General features: G+C 38.4%; 3 protein-coding genes across 6 annotated transcripts; all 3 read left to right on the top strand.

Moving 5' to 3' along the window:
* The first annotated feature begins 3,732 nt into the window (after positions 1-3,732).
* On the top strand, positions 3,733-11,031 carry SCAR2 (SCAR homolog 2). Of its 2 annotated transcripts, none has more exons than XM_086247324.1 (9): positions 3,733-4,064; positions 4,705-4,868; positions 5,057-5,180; positions 5,290-5,419; positions 6,147-6,211; positions 6,325-10,054; positions 10,148-10,234; positions 10,349-10,453; positions 10,534-11,031. In XM_086247324.1, exons 1-9 carry the CDS (start codon positions 3,910-3,912, stop codon positions 10,585-10,587), a joined length of 4,614 nt encoding a protein of 1,537 aa, XP_086103450.1. In that variant the 5' UTR covers positions 3,733-3,909; the 3' UTR covers positions 10,588-11,031. The 2 variants fall into 2 exon arrangements, with proteins under 2 accessions (XP_086103450.1, XP_086103452.1); XM_086247326.1 differs by having other exon boundaries at positions 6,150-6,211.
* A 621-nt stretch (positions 11,032-11,652) lies between these two features.
* LOC147281357 (Pentatricopeptide repeat (PPR) superfamily protein) lies at positions 11,653-13,737 on the top strand. The gene has a single exon (XM_086248894.1). The coding sequence runs from the start codon at positions 11,653-11,655 to the stop codon at positions 13,723-13,725; it is 2,073 nt and encodes a 690-aa protein (XP_086105020.1). The 3' UTR covers positions 13,726-13,737.
* A 666-nt stretch (positions 13,738-14,403) lies between these two features.
* Positions 14,404-17,472, top strand: LOC147281358 (Sel1 repeat protein). 3 transcript variants are annotated; one of them, XM_086246994.1, is made up of 5 exons: positions 14,404-14,716; positions 14,815-15,138; positions 15,505-15,574; positions 15,673-15,764; positions 17,319-17,472. In XM_086246994.1, exons 2-4 carry the CDS (start codon positions 14,953-14,955, stop codon positions 15,720-15,722), a joined length of 306 nt encoding a protein of 101 aa, XP_086103120.1. In that variant the 5' UTR covers positions 14,404-14,716; positions 14,815-14,952; the 3' UTR covers positions 15,723-15,764; positions 17,319-17,472. The 3 variants fall into 3 exon arrangements, with proteins under 3 accessions (XP_086103120.1, XP_086103121.1, XP_086103119.1); XM_086246995.1 differs by having other exon boundaries at positions 14,835-15,138; XM_086246993.1 differs by lacking the exon at positions 14,404-14,716 and having other exon boundaries at positions 14,723-15,138.
* The last annotated feature ends 1,126 nt before the right edge of the window (positions 17,473-18,598 follow it).

Below are 18,598 nucleotides of genomic sequence, written 5' to 3' on the forward strand. Positions count from 1 at the left end.
AGGTTTAAATGCTTTGATGCTTTTCCTTCTTATAAATTTTATTCTATATAGAGTTTCTATTTGGCCCATCGAAATTAATACAACAAAGCCTTCGGCCCTTCGAATAGTTAATTTATATACATAATTAACTAGTGGGTCCTTATAGTAATGATATGCTTATGTATTGCGCTAATGGACCACCATTAAGGATTTGTATATGTTCCCATAAACCAAAAGGGGGACTCCATTGGAATGTTATGTTCTATGATTATTATATCCCATTCGAAGAAAAAAAGAGAGAGATCGAACATTGTGATATATCTTTAACGAAAATATGACATAATTCAGAATGATAGACCAACCAACAAAGATGCAAACAATTCTTTCATTTATTTACTTTGAACATGCTTTTCATGTGGGAATAATATTTTATGTTAAACAATTAAATAAAGCCCAAATGAATGCAACTCTTAATTGGGAATAACATGCTTTTCATGTGGGATTTTTTTTTTAAGCCCAAATGAAGGGCTCTATGCCTCTATGGACAAAACAACGCTCTATGGATGTATTGTTTTTCTATGGGCTTGAAACGATCTCCACCCCTATGTCTTGGACCCTTTGTCTTGGAGATTTCAGGCCCAAACTTAGATTAATTGGGTCGAGCCTTTCGAAGAAGAGTGTAGGTCATCACTCCCACCACATCACGTTAGGGTATAGAAACACTCAGAAACATCTACGATTTTCTCCAAGTTAGATTTATTATTAAGCCAGACCCCTCTACAGGGATGGTTGATGGTTCTACTTACGTCTGTGGACTCTGGGTTGCCGAACCATGCATGCATGATTTTCTATATATCAATTGTTGAAGAATGAATGCAACCCTTATGCTGTCTAGCTCTGTGTGTTATATGTAGTTTGGATGCAACTATGTTTACATTTATATGGGCTTTAGAGATTTCAAGCCCAAATTTAAATGAATTGGGTCGAGGCTAGCTACTGTGGACTAGACCTTGTATTATGGCCTTATTAATTAATAGGCTCGAAAAAGGTTTTGGTTTTATATGGGTGTTTGTCTGTTTGAAGATCCACGCTAAATAAAAGAAGTTCCACCCCTCCACCCCATAAATAAAGACACTACGTACCATTCTTTCAATAATGGGAAGAGTGTAAAATGAAAATTGTCTTCCCATAAATAGATATAAGAAGAATCATGTGCCCTTACCATAACGAACTAAGCTGGGGCCTGATGGGTCTTTTTCAATTTTTAATTTATAATTTTGTAGGTTTGAAGGGCAAATATGGTGGGTGATAGTAGTGGGTGAAGCAGTAGCACACCCTAGAACGTACAGCAACCACCACTAGTTTAGCACACTAGCTAGTAGTAACATACCTATTGATGAGCAATTAACAAAAAATGAAAGTTTGCTTAGTCATTAAAAAAACACTAGTACGTGTAAAAAACGTGGTGTATAAAGGTGAACTAGCTTGAAGCATCAAACAACACGTTGCCCATACAGTTGTTGGAGATGGGTCTTAATAAATCTTAATTGAGAAGACAACAAGTGGAAACGAATTGATCAATTGCTACTACCCATACCACACCACACCACACCATATGTATACAGTTGAAAGCATGCATCCCACTAATGAATCAAAGCTTTTAAGCAAAGCTTACATCATTGTAGCTAGCCACTCGCCTACACGTACACATGCAAGTATATATGGTGATATATATATATATATAGTTTCTATTTCTATATAATATTTCCCAGTGAAATGTAAAACATTGAAAAATCATCAAGAGCAAAACAGAACCTTACAATAAAACAAAAGCCAGCCAACAACTACTACTATCCCCCGTGGAAAAATCAAAAAAGGCGTTACCAGAAAGCAAACTAAGACATGACCTTTAAAAAGAGACCCCTACCTTCTAATATTCCACAACACCACTTACATATATACCAGTTACCACCAACCTTCTGTGAACTCAAAAAGGGCTCAATTTCAAAAGATTAGAGGAATCTGTTTATGAAAAAAGGACTCAGATAGCGAAGCTTCCATATATTCATTCCCATTGAGACTTTTTTTTAAGGACTAAAAAAGAAAGCAAAAAGTAATCAGGTACATACCTCCAAAAGAATTAGAATCCTGACTCACATCAATGACAGTAATTTGATTACCATGCCACAAGAATTTCTGGTTCCTCAGATTCCCTGTGGGCCCACCTCAAACCTCTTTGTGTGTGACACCCATGTCCTACCTTTCGTGGGCTCCACATTGAGAGCTTATTCATTTCATTTTCTGGCAGTGCATATGGGTTCGATGGGGTGTGTCGTATATGATTCTATATTTCTATGACAGTGAACCAAAATACCAGAATTGGTGGCATTGAATTGGACCCCCCACCTTGACCCAACATGGTGTCATGGTGATCATACCATCGTATCCAGAGTTGTATTTAGGAGTTGTCAGGTGAGGCCCAACTGCTATACCTAGATATATACGTACCTAGATTTGCCTCTCTCTTTTTTTATTGCTACATTTTAACTTTTCTATAACACCGTGAATTGTATCCATAAAAAAAAAATAAAGATCAGCTAAGAAAAAAGGAAAAAGGGAAACATACTTTTCAACTGGTATTTAATACCCTCGTAGTTTTGTGAAAGTGGTTATTGGTTAATAGTGATAGCTCTCTAGCCCTGCTAATGGTGATTATGAAAAACTCTGCTTACCATACGGGGTATAATTACATTTTAACCTTTAAATATTAAGGGATACATTTTTCCACTAAATATAAATTTTCTATTAGTGTATGTGATTGTATGCTATATATGGTACATAAAACTATATAATAACTAAAGTACTCATGCTCAATATCATGTCTTAGAGTCCATATCACGCAGTTAAGATCTTAAAATGATAACAATCTCTCCCAAACTTTGCTTTTCAATTTTCAATGTTTTGTTTCGCAATTGTATGACTTTCTCTTATGGACATGGGAGACTTGGGAGTTGGGGATCTTTAAAATAAAATAAGTCTACTTGTTTGGTAAGCACTAAGAAACAAATCGATATGATCTACCAGCAAAAGAAAAAACCATAATGATTCGGACAAGTACTACATTTATTTACTAATTAATATTGCCAATAAAGTATTTTGAAAAATATAAAATCTATTGCTAGCTCTAGCATCTTAGAAAATTAATATATATATATATATTTTGTGCAAAAAAAATTTTCTATTGAGTACGTTTTAAATTCAAATGAATTGATAAATCATTATGTAAGACTATATTTTTTGAATGTGATATTTTTATTTCAATGATCACTATAATCGTAATTTAATCGGCTTATCGACTCAAATAGAAAGAGACAAAATTCTAAGCTAAAAAATTCTCGGCTTGTAAAGTTGTAAGGGTTCATATTTCTTCAAGTTAAGCATAAAAAATCCACAACGTAATTTGTAAGCCAAAATTGGTTTGATGGTTTTATACTTTCCATCATTAACCCTTTTTTAAAAAGAGACAAAGAATTGATCACTCGGGACCTTCAACATGCTGTGGTCTTAAAAGCACCCGATTCCAACCCGAACAAATAAAAATATAAATAATTTATTACAATTTACAAGCATAAATAACATGATCCAATACAGCGAGTGCATTATAAGCGGCAAGATGCGCGCCGAGCAAAGCAAGCACTGACTCACACCGTTGCTTTCATTCCAAAATTCTCACTTAAAAACTGATTTAATTACTCCTCTCTCTAATTCTGTGTCTCACTCCCTTCACGTCTCTCTCTCTCTCTGACCACCGCATATTCATTCATTCACTCACAGATTCACTTTGTTTCTCTCTCTCTGTGGAAATGTGAAGCGAAGGACACAGAGATACAATATACACTACGTAGTTTCTGAGAGATTAGGGTTGTAAGAATGCCGTTGACGAGGTACCAGATAAGGAACGAGTACGGCTTGGCCGATCCGGAGCTGTACAGAGCCGCCGATAGAGATGATCCCGAGGCTCTCCTCGAAGGCGTGGCCATGGCCGGCCTCGTCGGCGTCTTGCGCCAGCTCGGCGACCTTGCTGAGTGAGCCTCTTTTTTGCTGTTTTTTGTGCGGTTTTGATTTGAATTGTTTTGAAAATTGTGGTTGTGAGTTGTTACCGGAATGCTGAACCTCTAGGGTTTGAAGTTTGGACTTGTGGAGGTGATAATTCGATAAATGTGATAGAATCAAGAATTTTGAAATTCGGAAATTTAGGTGTAGATTTAGGCTTAAATGCTAGATTGAATTGACCCCGAGTTCTATATATTTACTTACTTAATAATGTTGTTGTTCCGGTTCTAGTACCGAATTATGATGATGATTAAAATTCTTACTGGAGGTTTAAATATGTAGTTCTTGGAGATTACTGTTTAGTTTGGGTAATTGAAGTGTGCCTAATTGGGAATTTTTGCAGGAATGTTCAGTCTGATACTTGTTGGATTATGAATTCTAGTTATAAGGGCAGATTTAAATCCAAATGTTGTTGTTTTGGATTTAAATTTGATTAGTACTCTTTTTGGAGAAAGTAGGTTTGAAGCTTTCTGCCTTATATGTAATCTCGCTTAGTTCGGTTGAAGAGTGTGCCTATATCGTATACTTGAATTTTGCTTCATGGAGTTTTAAGTAGTTTAATTAAAAATAGAGTCATGAGAACTGAATTTGTTTGCTAATGTCTGTTAATAGGTTTGCTGCTGAAATATTTCATGACTTGCATGAAGAAGTAATGGCAACAGCTACAAGAGGCCACAGTCTAATGATTCGTGTCCATCAGCTTGAAGCAGACTTTCCTACAATTGAGAAGGCACTTCTATCCCAAACTAATCATTCATCATTCTTTTCCAATGCAGGTTAGATTACTTGCTGTGCAATTGTTTCTTTATGACTTGCTATGCACCTTTCTAACGGATAAATAACAATTGATCAGATCTTTGTGTCAGTTATTTGTATCAAGACGCATCTTACTCCTATAAAAGCCTGATGCATTCATAACAGACACTTTTCTTTTGGTCATAACTAAGTGCATATTTCATTGCAGGTGTTGACTGGCGTCCTAATCTGCGTTCTGAACAGAATTTGATCACCCGTGGAGACATGCCTCGCTTTGTAATGGATTCTTATGAAGAATGTCGTGGTCCTCCACGGTTATTCCTTCTGGACAAGTATGGTTACCTAATTTGTGTTCACTTATACTATTTTGACCTAAATACTAAAAGAGAATTGATTTTTAGAAACTTGGAAAATGCATTATGTTTATCTGATTTCTAACAGGTTTGATGTTGCCGGGGCTGGGGCATGTTTAAAGCGTTACACTGATCCGTCATTCTTTAAAGATGAATCAGCCTCCTCTGGAATAGCAACGATTGAGATGCAGAGAGAAAAGAAAATCCGTAAAGTGAAGGTATGCCATGGAATGATCATTGCCACATAAGCAACTAATTCTTTGCCACCACTACAACTATAGGAGATTTTTTTGTTTTTGTAGGCATACATATGATTATACACATCATGCTTGATATTTATGCCTATAGGAATTGGTTATAGAGTGGAGTTATTGCTACCCACCAAAATACTCACCCACCACCTTTAAAAGTTAATTACTGTTTTACCCTCTTATATCAGTGCCACTCTGGGAGGGGCATAGTGTCCTCCTGGGAGGGGCGTTGCCCACATGGAACCAAGGGACTGCTTCCCATGGCTGCAAAGCCAATTTTTGGGCGCCCATGGTGAAGGCCATAACCGCACTGTCTTCAGTTAGTAACAAAAAAATTAGGGTTAGTGATATTTTGAGAATATCTAGTTTAGTAAAGTGATTTATTTTATATTTTTGTGGGGATGGGAAAAGTAGGTTGGTGTGGTGAAAAGATTGGGGATGGCAATAGCGTCACTCGTCATAAATTCATTCAATTATTGATATTGTTTAGCATAAACTAGATATGGCTCCATAGTCTTGTGTTGTCTAGCTCCTTACGGACAAGATCTTACTTAAATAGATGCGCATTTGGAAACCAGGGATTGTTACTTCTTGGACTTAGAAGCCTGCAAATTGGGTTCTCCTTTTGCTGTTGGCAAGTCACCACTGTTCTATAAGACTTGTGTCATTCTAATTGTTTTATTTTTATGTGTAGCAGAAGAAAGGGTCGCGCTGGAGGAACGGAGAAACTCCTGATGTTTCACTGACATCACATGCCAAGTGAGACCTCTTATTTCATATCACTGCATTATTCTCATTCACGTGATTGTTAAATGTGCATATTTTAGGGATAGATGATTGAGTGCCAAATCATTATTTTTCAAATTATGCAGACTGCATGAGTTGTTTCTGGAGGAGCGTGTTGCGAATGGTTACAGTGACTCCGCACGTCTTGTGAAATTAAAGAAAAGACATTTGAATGCATCTGCAGTGGACTCAAAAACTGGCAAAAGTTACATGGAGAAATTTCTGGAGACTCCTTCGCCAGAGCGTAAACTGGTTTGTGAAACTTCCGTCACTCCACCGCCCTTGAAATCGACCTCGGATAATACTAGTGAGTCAGGGCTTAGAATGCTTGACATCAGTATTGTGAGTCCTGCAGAGAAGTCCCCAGAAAGGAGAAGTTCTAGTTCTTCACCTAATGCCCAAGAAGTCATATTAAAGCCATCCGTGGATGGTTTTAATGGTGGGGTTTTTGACGGAGAAATTGCGAAGGTGTCTGAACTAGACTCTGATGGAGAGACAGATAAAAGTTATTCCAACCTTTCAATGGTGGCAATTGAGAAGCAATTAGCAGTTGATGGAGAAGACAAAAATGAAGGCAGCTTAGAGGGCTACAATTCTGATGATGTGACCAGTGAGGTAGATAATTATGTGGATGCTCTTCCTACCATGGAATCAGAAATGGAAACTGACAATGAGTATAGACCTAAGAACAATCTACCCTTCCTGAATGTTGGAAAATACGGGACAGACTCTGATCCAAGTGAGGAGGAACATATGGAGCTTCAAGCGCAATTTTTGGATTCTCAATCAATTGGAGACTCCTCTACATCAGATGACATGAATAATTCATACAAAAAAGATGGAGCTAGTTTTTCACACTCAGATACTCTAAGCAATTTCGTTGAGAATACACCCTCAGACTGTAATGGAGCAGCTAAAGAATTCCCTTCCACTGAAACTTGTGGAGCTGAGATTTTTGGCGTGCCATCCAACCAGCCCTCTGTTATTGTGGAGTCTCTAGAAGCCACATCTAATGAGCATGTGGTGTCCCATGATAAATGCATTGAGGAAGAGATAATTCCTGTTAGTGGAGATACATCTTGTAGTACGTTTGTTAGGGAAATGAGTCCTACACATTCAAACTCTGGAGCAAGCTCACATGAGGTTTCATTGGTGGGACCTGTATTAGATGAAACACCCTGTGGCAAAATTAAAGTTGGTTCTGAATCATCCGACATCAACGAAAATGGGGCAAACGTGGATGATTCTATGGCTGATGTCCCTGATGATTCCTACCAGACTAAGGATGAATTCACAAATACTTCTGCAATCCATCCTGTTGATGAATTAGATGTTCAAGAGTTAGGTGTCATTTCTGATGCTTTGGCGCATTTGTCAAATGTTTCAGAGCTGGCTTCTGAAGATCAAAGTGGCAATAATTCTGTGAATGAAGTGTTTCAGGCACAATGTGCTGATGAAGATTCTATGGAAAGCTTGGCCAGCAGAAAGATTGATTCACCACGTTTAAGTATTTCACCCACAGAAGAGCAGCTCTTTCCCTCAGCATTGCCAGAAGTACAAACATATTCAGGTGATACATCACTGCCTTATTATTCAGATGTTGCAAATCCTGATACAATGGTTTCCAAACCAGATGATCCTGTTGCACCGGCTGCAGTCAACTCTGAAGTTATACCTTTGGTAGTGGATACTGCATGGAGCCATTGCTCAGAAGAGTTATATCCGGTAGTGGATGCTCCACAGACACGTGGCCTCATAGAGATGCAGGATGCTCCACAGACACATGGCCTAATGGAGCAGGAATTCTCTGATTTAAATGAGGATGTTCCACAACTTGAATCCATTTCAGCAGAAGTGGGTATTCCACATTATGAAGAGAAATTCAGTGTCGAAGAGATATCTAGGACCGTGGATGATGAGGAGATAGGCCTTTTCACCAGTGATGTTGATGCGGAGGGAGGAGATGCTGTTTCTGTGGAACTTCCATCTTATTGTCCAACTTATCCAGGCCATGAGGATCATGTCAATTCAGATGTAGCTGAAACAGTTCATGTAGAAAGCGTGTCCGTATCCTTTGCTGCTGTTGCCAAAACCGATGATGATGTCAATGATGTTTCTCCATATACAATTCCCTCTCCATCAAGGAATTTTGAAAATTTGCATGAATCTCTTTCTGATGTCAGGGAATTGAATCAGAAAGAACCTGAATTGGATGATGTAGTTTCTCCAGAATGTGTCACAGACTCAGAAACGCAAAAGGAAGTTAGTAAATTAGAAGTTGTTTCTCCAGATTCAGAATCAAACCCAAACAATTCAGTTACTTATGACCATTCCCGTTCAGAAGTATCTGATGATGGTCATGACTTCTCTCTGGATGAACAGACTGAAAAAAGTTTGGCTGTCTGTGATGTCACCACAGCCTCAACATCTTTGATACTGAGCAATCATGAGTCAGAATCACAATCTCTGGATCAGAGTCATATGGAAGATATTGCGTCTTCATCTACCTGTTACCTCCCAGAGCCTGAAACTAGTTTGGAAAATTTATTGGAGTTGCAAGCTGATCAAGTTGATACAGAAAATTTGCAAAGAGATGGAGCAAGTGATCAGCCTGAACCTACCTTAGAGTGGCCACTGGAGTTTAAATCTGATCAACTTGATGCAGAATGTTCGCAAGAAGATCAAGCTAGTGTTAACTCATCAAATCTTCTATCTGCACAGATAGGGTCCGCAAATCACATGGATAAGGAAACATCCCAACAGTTACCATCTACAGAGCACATTAATCAGGAAATATGCTTGGATACTTCCTCAGGATCTTGTCCCGAAAACCTTCGAAGCCAACCTTCAACATCAGAGTTCTTACCAGAATCAGAAGGACAGGAACTTGATGTTATGAAGCAAACCATGGAACCATTAGAGTCTATCCATCCTAGCTTCGTCTTGCTCCCTGAAGCAGCTGTTGTCAATCTGGAGGACATGCCACCATTGCCACCTCTACCACCTATGCAATGGAGGATGGGAAAGATTCAGCATGCTTCCCTAGCCTCACTGGGAGAATTTGTTGGAGTTGGTCAGGATGGATTCCTTCCAATAGGACCAATACAGCCATCGAAAGCTGATGAGAAAGGTCAATTTGATGTCCCAGCACCTCAAGGAGGCATATTGCAGCCTCAGAACCCATTTTTGCCTCTCCCATCTGTTGAAGATGCAAAGCCCGAACATGTTTCTGAACCTTTTGTGGGCTATGTGGTGCAGCCTGCTTCATTTTCATTGCAATTACCAACCATGGTCAATGATGCAAATTATCAATACAGTTGCCCTGATTTAGGGGGAATGCAATTCTCAAACCCCTTCTTATCATTATCTGAGGTATCTGATGACAGATCTGGACATAATGACCTTGCTTTAGAGCGAGAAAACGTTCAGTCTAGTTCAAAGCCATTCTCAGTACCAGGCAATGAATGTTCAACTTCTAACCAAGACCCTGTATTTTCTCATGGAGCAATTATCCAGCCTGTGCAGCAGTTAACCCCAGAAATAGGTTTAGAGCCTAAGGAACTTAAACATTCATTGGAAAATTCAGAATTGGAACAAGGAAAACCTCTCGCCACATCTGTGACAGCGCCAACTATGGTAGATGAGCAGCCTCAGCATAGTTTGCCAACATTAGAGGGAGAAATAGCATGGTTGTCAAATACCTCTGCTGTAATGGCAGACTCAGATGTTGGAAGGTCTAATGGAAATCCTGTGAGTAAGCTCCCTCGTCCTAGAAATCCCCTCATTGATGCTGTTGCTGCTCATGGCCAAAGCAAGGTAAATGATAACCATCTTGTGGTGTCTGTCTTTTGGGAGATGCTCTTTTTGAGATTTATGCTTTACAAATACCTTTTTGTCGACATTTTGCAGTTGAGAAAGGTAACTGAACGAGCTCGGCCTCAGATTGAACCAAAGGTGGATGAAAGAGATTCATTGCTGGAACAGATAAGAGCTAAGGTTAGAGCTGTCTATTTTTGTTGTTTCTGTTGCTTCTCTATCATTTACCTTTTTCCCTTTTGGGTTCTCCCTATTTTCAAGTATGAATTTGACTGAACCTTTTTGTTGCCTTAGTCCTTCAACTTGAAGCCTGCAACGGTGACAAGACCCAGCATTCAGGGTCCGAAAACTAACTTGAAGGTTGCTGCTATCTTAGCAAAAGCAACTGCAATTCGCCAGGTCGGTCTCTCTCTCTCTCTCTCTCACTCAATATTTCCCAGTCACTTAATATGTTTAACACGATGAGAATTTTGATACAGGCATTGGCAGGAAGTGATGAAGATGATGATGAGGATAGTTGGAGCGATTCTTAAAGGAAGTTATTCCACTACAGCTTCTCATCACTGCAGTTATTGCCTTGAACTGGGTGGTGGGTGCTATTCTCTTACAGAAAACTGGAAATTTCTGTAGTTTGGTGTATTCTTTTCCTCTTTACCTCAAGATTCATGTATTATATGCCCCCCTTTCTGTCTTCCCCCTCTCCTCCCCAAAAATCTATTTGTTGTAATGTCGCTTGGCTTCAGTTCTATCCACGGAAGTCTGGTGTGAGGCAAATTGCTTTATACAAAAATGACAGCTTTGGCTCAGCTTGCAAGCGCAGTTCCCAATCAACTTCCACACACAAGCATTTTAAGATCTTAGCAGGTGTAAATTGTTGGCGTGCTATAAATGTAGCATGTAGTATACTGGTGATGAAATTTTGTAATCTTGTATGTAATAGTTCTTTTAATGCATATATGTATCCATATTTTATACTGTGTTCTCTGGTAACAGATTCTCTGGCTCATATTTTAGTGGCCATTGTTTTTGTGTTCATATAGTTATGTTGATGTTGGAATTTTCAAGAGTACAAATTGTATTCTTCTATTTATCGATTTTCAAAATTTCAATAGCTGTATATTTTCCTCATAGTAGTTGCCGAATGGAAAGAGAATAAATCGGTCTTTTACCTAACTTAGGTTACAGTAGAACTGTAGAAGTGAATGAATCTTTAACCTATTATAATTTAAACTCATTTTCTTTTCCTACTTGAGTTAATCTAATTTTCTTAGCCTATTATTTTTTAACTAATTTCTCACATTCTCTCACCATTTTAGTTAAATTTCAATTCTACCATGTTGTTCCATGGAGCTAAGGTCCAAAATATGGAAGAAACAGTCAGCACTACCAGTTTCATCATTATTACATTTACAAAGACGAAAATAATGGAAAAGGAAATTGGGAGAATTGTAGCAAAATAAAAGGCTAAAGTTAGAAAAATGAATTAACATTTCGGAATTATTATAACGGTATTAACTATCTACGCTACCTACCGTCTACAGAGCATATATTAGACGACCGTTGGCATCAGAATTTGCTCAACATTTGAAAACCAGGTCATGCGCCTCTTGACCAACAGAGTAGTCTCCTCTGCTTTTTTAAAAAAGTCCCTGGAGACCAAGCAGTGCCTTCTTCAAGGCTTCAACTCCTTCAAGCAGCTCAAGCATGCCCACGCTCGGCTTCTCCGTCTCGGCCTCGACCAAGACAGTTATCTTCTCAACATGGTCTTGCGCTCCGGCTTGGATTTCGGCCACACCAACTATGCTCGCCTCGTCTTCCATCAAAACTCCGAACCCAATATCTTTCTCTGGAACACCATGATCCGGGGATTGGTCTCCAACGATTGCTTTGACGATGCTATCCAATTCTACTGTTCAATGCGGACAGAGGGGTTCTTACCCAACAGCTACACTTTCCCTTTTGTTTTGAAAGCGTGTGCAAGGCGTTCGGACTTTCAATTGGGGTTGAACATTCATTCCCTTGTAGTGAAAACGGGTTTCGACTATGATGTTTATGTTCAGACCAGTTTGCTCTGCTTGTATGCTAAGTGCGGCTATTTGGAACATGCCCATAAGGTTTTTGATGATATGCCGGAGAAAAATGTTGCTTCTTGGACTGCCATCATTTGTGGGTACATTGGAGTTGGCCGGTATAGAGAAGCTATTGATACGTTTAGTGGGTTGTTGGAAATGGGTTTGAGGCCTGATAGTTTTAGCCTTGTTCGGACACTATCCGCATGTAGTCAGTTGGGGGATTTAAGTAGTGGGGAGTGGATAGATGGGTACATAACGGAGATTGGCATGGGAAAGAATGTCTTTGTGGCTACCGCTTTAGTTGATTTGTATGCCAAGTGTGGAAACATGGAGAAAGCACGCGGTGTATTTGATGGAATGCATGAGAAGGATATAGTTTCTTGGAGTAGCATGATTCAGGGATATGCTTCGAATGGGCTTCCGCAAGAAGCCATAGACCTCTTCTTTCAAATGCAGAAAGAAAATTTGAAACCTGATTGCTATGCCATGGTTGGGGCGCTTTCTGCTTGTGCAAGATTAGGAGCACTAGAACTAGGGGACTGGGCTAACAATTTGATAGATAGAAATGAATTTTTCAATAACCCTGTTCTTGGCACAGCTCTGATTGACATGTACGCCAAATGTGGGAGCATGGTCCAAGCGTGGGAAGTCTTTAAAGGGATGAGGAAAAAAGACCATGTGGTTTGGAATGTAGCAATGTCTGGGCTTGCTATGAATGGACATGTCAAAGCTGTGTTCGGACTATTTGGACAAGTGGAGAAATATGGAATCCGACCTGATGGGAACACTTTCATGGGCCTGCTTTGTGGGTGTTCTCATGCTGGTCTAGTTGATGAGGGTCGTAGGTATTTCAATAGCATGACTAGTGTCTTTTCCTTGACTCCTACAATTGAGCATTATGGATGTATGGTGGATCTTCTTGGCCGTGCAGGTTTGTTGGATGAAGCTTATCAGCTAATCAAAAGTATGCCAATGAAGGCAAACTCCGTTGTTTGGGGAGCATTGTTGGGTGGATGTAGGCTGCATTGGAATACCCAATTGGCTGAACACGCGCTGAAACAACTGATTGAGCTGGAACCACGGAACTCAGCACACTATGTTCTCCTGTCAAATATTTACTCTGCAAGTCATAAATGGGATGAGGCAGCAAATATTAGATCAAGAATAAACGAGCAAGGGCTCCAGAAAATCCCTGGTTGCAGTTGGATCGAAGTAAACGGGGTTGTTCATGAATTCCGTGTTGGAGACAAGTCCCATGACTTGTCAGAGAAGATATATGCAAAGCTTGACGAGTTAGCTAAGGAACTGAAAGCAGCAGGTTATGTTCCAACCACAGATTTTGTGCTGTTTGACATAGAAGAGGAGGAGAAGGAGCATTTCCTTGGCTGGCACAGTGAGAAGCTCGCTGTTGCATTAGGCCTTATCAGCACTGCTCCAGAAGATACTATTCGTGTTGTAAAGAACCTTCGTGTATGCGGCGACTGTCATGAGGCAATAAAGCTCATCTCAAAGATTACAGGGAGAGAGATAATTGTTCGGGATAATAACCGGTTTCATTCTTTCATTGATGGTTCATGTTCATGTAAAGATTATTGGTAAAATTTGAAATACAATAATGCTAGTTGTCCCACTTTTTTTTTCCCACATTTGTATCCCACTTGATGTGTCATTACTTTACTGGAAGAGTATTTCATTTTTCTTTTTTAAGTTTTATTTTTTAATTTTTAGTGTCCAATGTATGAATGCCATGTAAGATGGTATTAAATTGTGGTATAAAAATGTGTTAAGTGTAGCATTACTGTTTGAAATAATACAATTGTTGAAGCCAACTGCCAACCCCTTGACTACCCCAGTTTTAGGAGGTTCAATTTCTCACTCACGTTACTTATATACGAAAACAACTTGCAATGAGTGTATGCATATCTTGTATTTATCTCTTTTATCACATAATAGATGCACATAAAGAAAGGGCTAAAGTAGGTGGTGCCAATAATCCCAAAGATGATTTAACAAAGTAAAAATGAATCCTTATCTAGTAATCAAGTGCTGTCCTGATACAATTATTAAATGGAGGTCAAAACCCCAATATGCATACTTCTGTGTTCCATTGCTAAACTATATATTTCAATGTCAATCATCATTCATCACACAGACAAACACGTCATGGAATGAGTAAGGTTCATGAAAATTGGTAGCTGAGGCCCACATTTCAATTTCATTGGTGAAAAAGGAGTCTCTCAAATAAGGCCCCCAAAAAAAAAAAAAAAAACGCCAAAAACAGCAACAGCCACTCACAGTTCTACAGAGGAAAGTGTTTGGAAATTGGAACCAGACCAAAAGAAAAAGGAAAGTCTTTGGAAATTGGAACCAAGGCTACAAATACAAGAGGCAAGTTCCGCCAAAAGCGACGTCGTTCTGTCCCAGGCAGGCGGCGATATAATCGGACGTCATTTTCTCTTTCATTTCGTACCTTAACTCGCACGTTCACGCAGTCACGCCTCACTCTGAAAGCTGTCTTGCAAACTGTTTTCCAGCAACCAAACAAACGAACATGCCCAACAGATAGTATTCACTTTAACCTAAAAAAAAGGTAAGCACTAAGCAGATTCAAAACCCCAAAACTAACTTTTCCAATCTTTATTTACAAGTTTATGTTTGCAATTTTTATTTTTATTTTTTATGGGAAAGTCGCTTCCCTCCGCGGCCAGGCTGTACCAACTCGCCAAAACGACATCGCAGAGCCTCAGAACTCCGAAGCAAACGAGACCCACATCGCCGAACCCAGAAATAGGCCAAAAATCGAAGCGGCCGAGGTTGAAGAAAGAGATGGAGACTGAGAGCAGCTCAGAGAAGGAGACCAACCGCGTGCCGCTCTCGCACGTTGTATCGGATTGCGTGAAGCGGTGGTTCAAAGACTCGCTTAAAGAGGCCAAAGCTGGCGATATTAACATGCAGGTCTTGGTGGGTCAGATGTATTATAGTGGTTATGGTGTTCCCAGAGATGCCCATATGGTATGCCTGATTTAATTGTTGGGGTTGTGCTGGTTTCTTGGTGGTTTTCTGTTTTGGGTTTAGGGTTTAGGGTTTAGGCTTAAAGTTATAAGCTTTTTGTTTTCTGATCTTGTTTTGGTGTTACAATCAAAATTAGATAAAGTTGTAAGCTCTGTGTTTTGATTTTGTTATTAGCTAAAGTTGCAAGCTTTGCGTTTGATACCATGTTCATCATACAGTTTTTATAGTTCGAAATAAGCACCAAAGGCATTAGAAGTTCAACATTGAAGTTTTAGATCCTCCCATAATTAGAGTGTTTAGTTGTGATTTTCTTTTGATTCTTATATCTTCTTGTTCTATTGGCGATTTCCGTTTTTGGGCTTATAGGGAAGAGTATGGATTACAAGAGCGTCAAGGACGCGATCTTCAGTTTGGAAAGTTAGTGAAAAGCCACCAGGTTGACTTCTCTCTTTGCAATTTCTGTTATTGCCATTATCCTAATTATCATCACCATTATTAAATGTGCCTCTGTTTGTTCTTCTGGACCTGTGCTAGGTTATAATGCAAGTGATTCAGATTCAGATGAATTAAAGGGTGATTCTTAGCTGGACCAAGTCAGCCTTCATGTCCAATCAAAGTTTGAGCTGGTATTGATATTATTCCTTGCCTTGTACTTCTTTTGCTTCATCCTGCAATGCTTAAATTGATATAGAACCTATGCAAAAAGAGAGAAAAATGAGTATGTGATCCAGTATGTCAAAAAATTCAAAAATTTTATGAGCCTATGAACTCTGAAGACCCTGGATAAGTTTCCTTTTAACTGGTTCTGTTACTTTATATGCTTTCTGTCTTTTATGTTTTTTTGGGTGGTAAGACTCCATTCTATGCATATGTGTGTAATTCATCATTTCATCCTACTTGATTGTTAATATTTTTAATTTTGATTGACATACCATAATCTATTCATTTTTGTTTTTCAGCATTTGTTCTGTTGATATGTAAACTATAGTTGGTTTCTCATAGTTTTCAAGGTTAGGATTTGCCTCTTCTTTGTTGAGTCATTTGGGAGTAGAAGTATTAAGTTCTCATACACAAATATATACACTCACTATACATTGTAGTGGCCAGTACTGGCACTACTGTCTGTGACCAATCCACAAGGGCCAGCCATATACAACACCACCAAATCTCTCTCTTCTTTCTTCCACATGTTTATACATGTGTATGGTGTTAATATTGATGTCGATCTTATCAAGAATTCACAACTGCAATGTCAAGCTGATTGTCATCTCTAACACTATTTTTGGTAGGGAGATAGAATGGCAGGATGGATGGATAGGTAGGTAGATAGATGGAGGATGGATAGAGGGGAGGGAATATGGGAGTATTGATAGGGTGCCTGTTTTTGGATTGGAGGGAGAGTGGAGGAGGGGAAAGGAAAGTAGACAGGGAGGAGACCCCTCCCAACCCACCACAGTGAAGGAAAGATAAGCATCATAAAGACAACTTATTGAATTTCATGTTTATTCCCAAATCAACCCAAGTATTAAGGGTATAATTTTAGATATGTAGCTTTATATTTTTTGTCCTCCCTACTTTCCATCCCTTCTACCAAACAAGAAAGATATATCACATATTTTCTATCCTTTATCCTTCATGATTTAGCGTTTACATCCTTCCCAAATTTATTTTTGGGTGAGCTAAGAAAATTAAATCTTCATTGGTATAGAGTGCCTCTAGGTCTTACTTTTTGGAGTTTCTTTACCAATTTGAAAATTCCTTATTACTAGCATAATATTCATAATGGGTTTAGATTTTCTAGGCTTTTTATTTATATTCTTCTGATGAAAATTGTTTGTTTGAGTGAGTGGCTAGAAGATTTGGAACCATCTTTGCTTCTGCCTTTTTACCATATAATTTAACATCGTGTTAGAAGCACGAAAAAATATAAAATAAGATTTGATGATTTGCTTAGCCATAATTTATAGGATGGTGAGGTTAATATAAAACATAAATGAATGGCAAGAAAAGACTAGAATATTAATTGAGTTTCATTTGAAGTCAATAAATAATTGTAGTGCTTTGCCAGATAAATGATGGTAGGTATCTAGTTGGGTGCATCTATGCCAATTAGAATTGATTTCCTTCTTCAGCTGAGCATATTGGGGTAAATTGATCTAATGTCTTGCTTTTTGTGGTAGGATGTGCTTGGCAACGTGCCTGATCTTCAGTTCACCCATCATGGATGTACCTGTAACAAGTTTTATACCTTTCTGTTTAGTTGTCTTTGTTTTTTCTGGACCTATTGTACCTAAACATTTATTGTCATGGAAAAATAATTATTTGTTAATTGCACTTTCATCAGAAAAAGTACTTTCGAGTTATTATGAGGAAATGCAAACCCCCCCAACCCCAAAATGTTGATGGGATTGTTTGGCCTCTTATTTAGAATTGTTTGCTCAGCCACATTTGTGTATGTAGAAATTAAAACATAAATGGAATTTATTTGGTTCCTGAAGCTGATTGAAATTAGATCGAGACATGTAGCCTACTATCTAAATATCAGCAACTTAACTGAGCTTATTCTAGCCTAATCTCAGAAAATGATCACCTTTAAGTTTTGGGCTGAACAATTCATTTGTAATCTAGCTGAGCCCAATTTCAGTCCAAAAAGAAAAAACTAGCTGAGCCCAATTGATCGTAAATTTCGTGGTACCATCGAATAAATAAAAATTTAATTGCCCGCTTGGGACACATGACATGAGTCATGAAGCTAGGCTTCTACTGCTTAGTGGTATTTTTCAAGCGTGACACAGCTTACTACTGACAGCAGATTTATTTATTTAATTATTCTTTGAAAGCCCCTTCTGCCTCTAATTACTCGCAAAAATACAAATGTTTAGGTAAACGCTATTGAAAATTTTATATTTATTGTTAAGCATCCACTGCATTTAATAACTACTGCACTAATTTAAACATTTATAATAAATTTTTTTCTTAATTTTTGTATAAGAACTTTGTCCAGTTGCAATAATGGACTAGCCTGCATCTTTGACCTCTTAAGCTGTTAGGACAAAAGATAAAAAGCATATACTAATGATGGAATTACCTGACCTGAGCTTATCTCACCTCACTTCATTTTAATGATCCCTAGCTGTTTTGAATGCTATGGAAAATGTTATATAATTCTCAAATGCGTTTACCAAACATGCCAGAGGAATCTCATACCGAAACCTCGAAAAAGAAAAAATGCAACTCTAAAAGCCAGAGCATGCAGAATACTGATTTTATAGTGTTAAATTAGGGGATCAGCGAGATAAACACAACAAGGGTATATATATATCTAGGAGTAGATGATGACACTATATTTTTCACACAAATTTTGACATAAGTTTTAAATTAGACCCATTTCATATAAGATTTCAACGATTCGAATTGCTTAATTTTTAGGTCTCTATTAAAGGATTTTTTTGCAAAAAAT

This window comes from Dryas octopetala, chromosome 6 (genome assembly GCF_963921425.1).
Source record: "Dryas octopetala chromosome 6, drDryOcto1.1, whole genome shotgun sequence".
Classification (NCBI taxonomy): Eukaryota; Viridiplantae; Streptophyta; class Magnoliopsida; order Rosales; family Rosaceae; genus Dryas; species Dryas octopetala.

Excerpts from the sequence above, each read along its gene's own strand:
- LOC147281357 (XM_086248894.1), top strand. The coding sequence starts at position 11,653 with ATGCGCCTCTTGACCAACAGAGTAGTCTCCTCTGCTTTTTTAAAAAAG.
- SCAR2 (XM_086247324.1), top strand. The coding sequence starts at position 3,910 with ATGCCGTTGACGAGGTACCAGATAAGGAACGAGTACGGCTTGGCCGAT. Across the intron at positions 4,065-4,704 it reads CAGCTCGGCGACCTTGCTGA|GTTTGCTGCTGAAATATTTC; the intron begins GTGAGCCTCTTT and ends GTCTGTTAATAG. Across the intron at positions 6,212-6,324 it reads TCACTGACATCACATGCCAA|ACTGCATGAGTTGTTTCTGG; the intron begins GTGAGACCTCTT and ends CAAATTATGCAG.
- LOC147281358 (XM_086246993.1), top strand. The coding sequence starts at position 14,806 with ATGGGAAAGTCGCTTCCCTCCGCGGCCAGGCTGTACCAACTCGCCAAA. Across the intron at positions 15,139-15,504 it reads TTCCCAGAGATGCCCATATG|GGAAGAGTATGGATTACAAG; the intron begins GTATGCCTGATT and ends TTGGGCTTATAG. Across the intron at positions 15,575-15,672 it reads AGTTAGTGAAAAGCCACCAG|GTTATAATGCAAGTGATTCA; the intron begins GTTGACTTCTCT and ends GACCTGTGCTAG.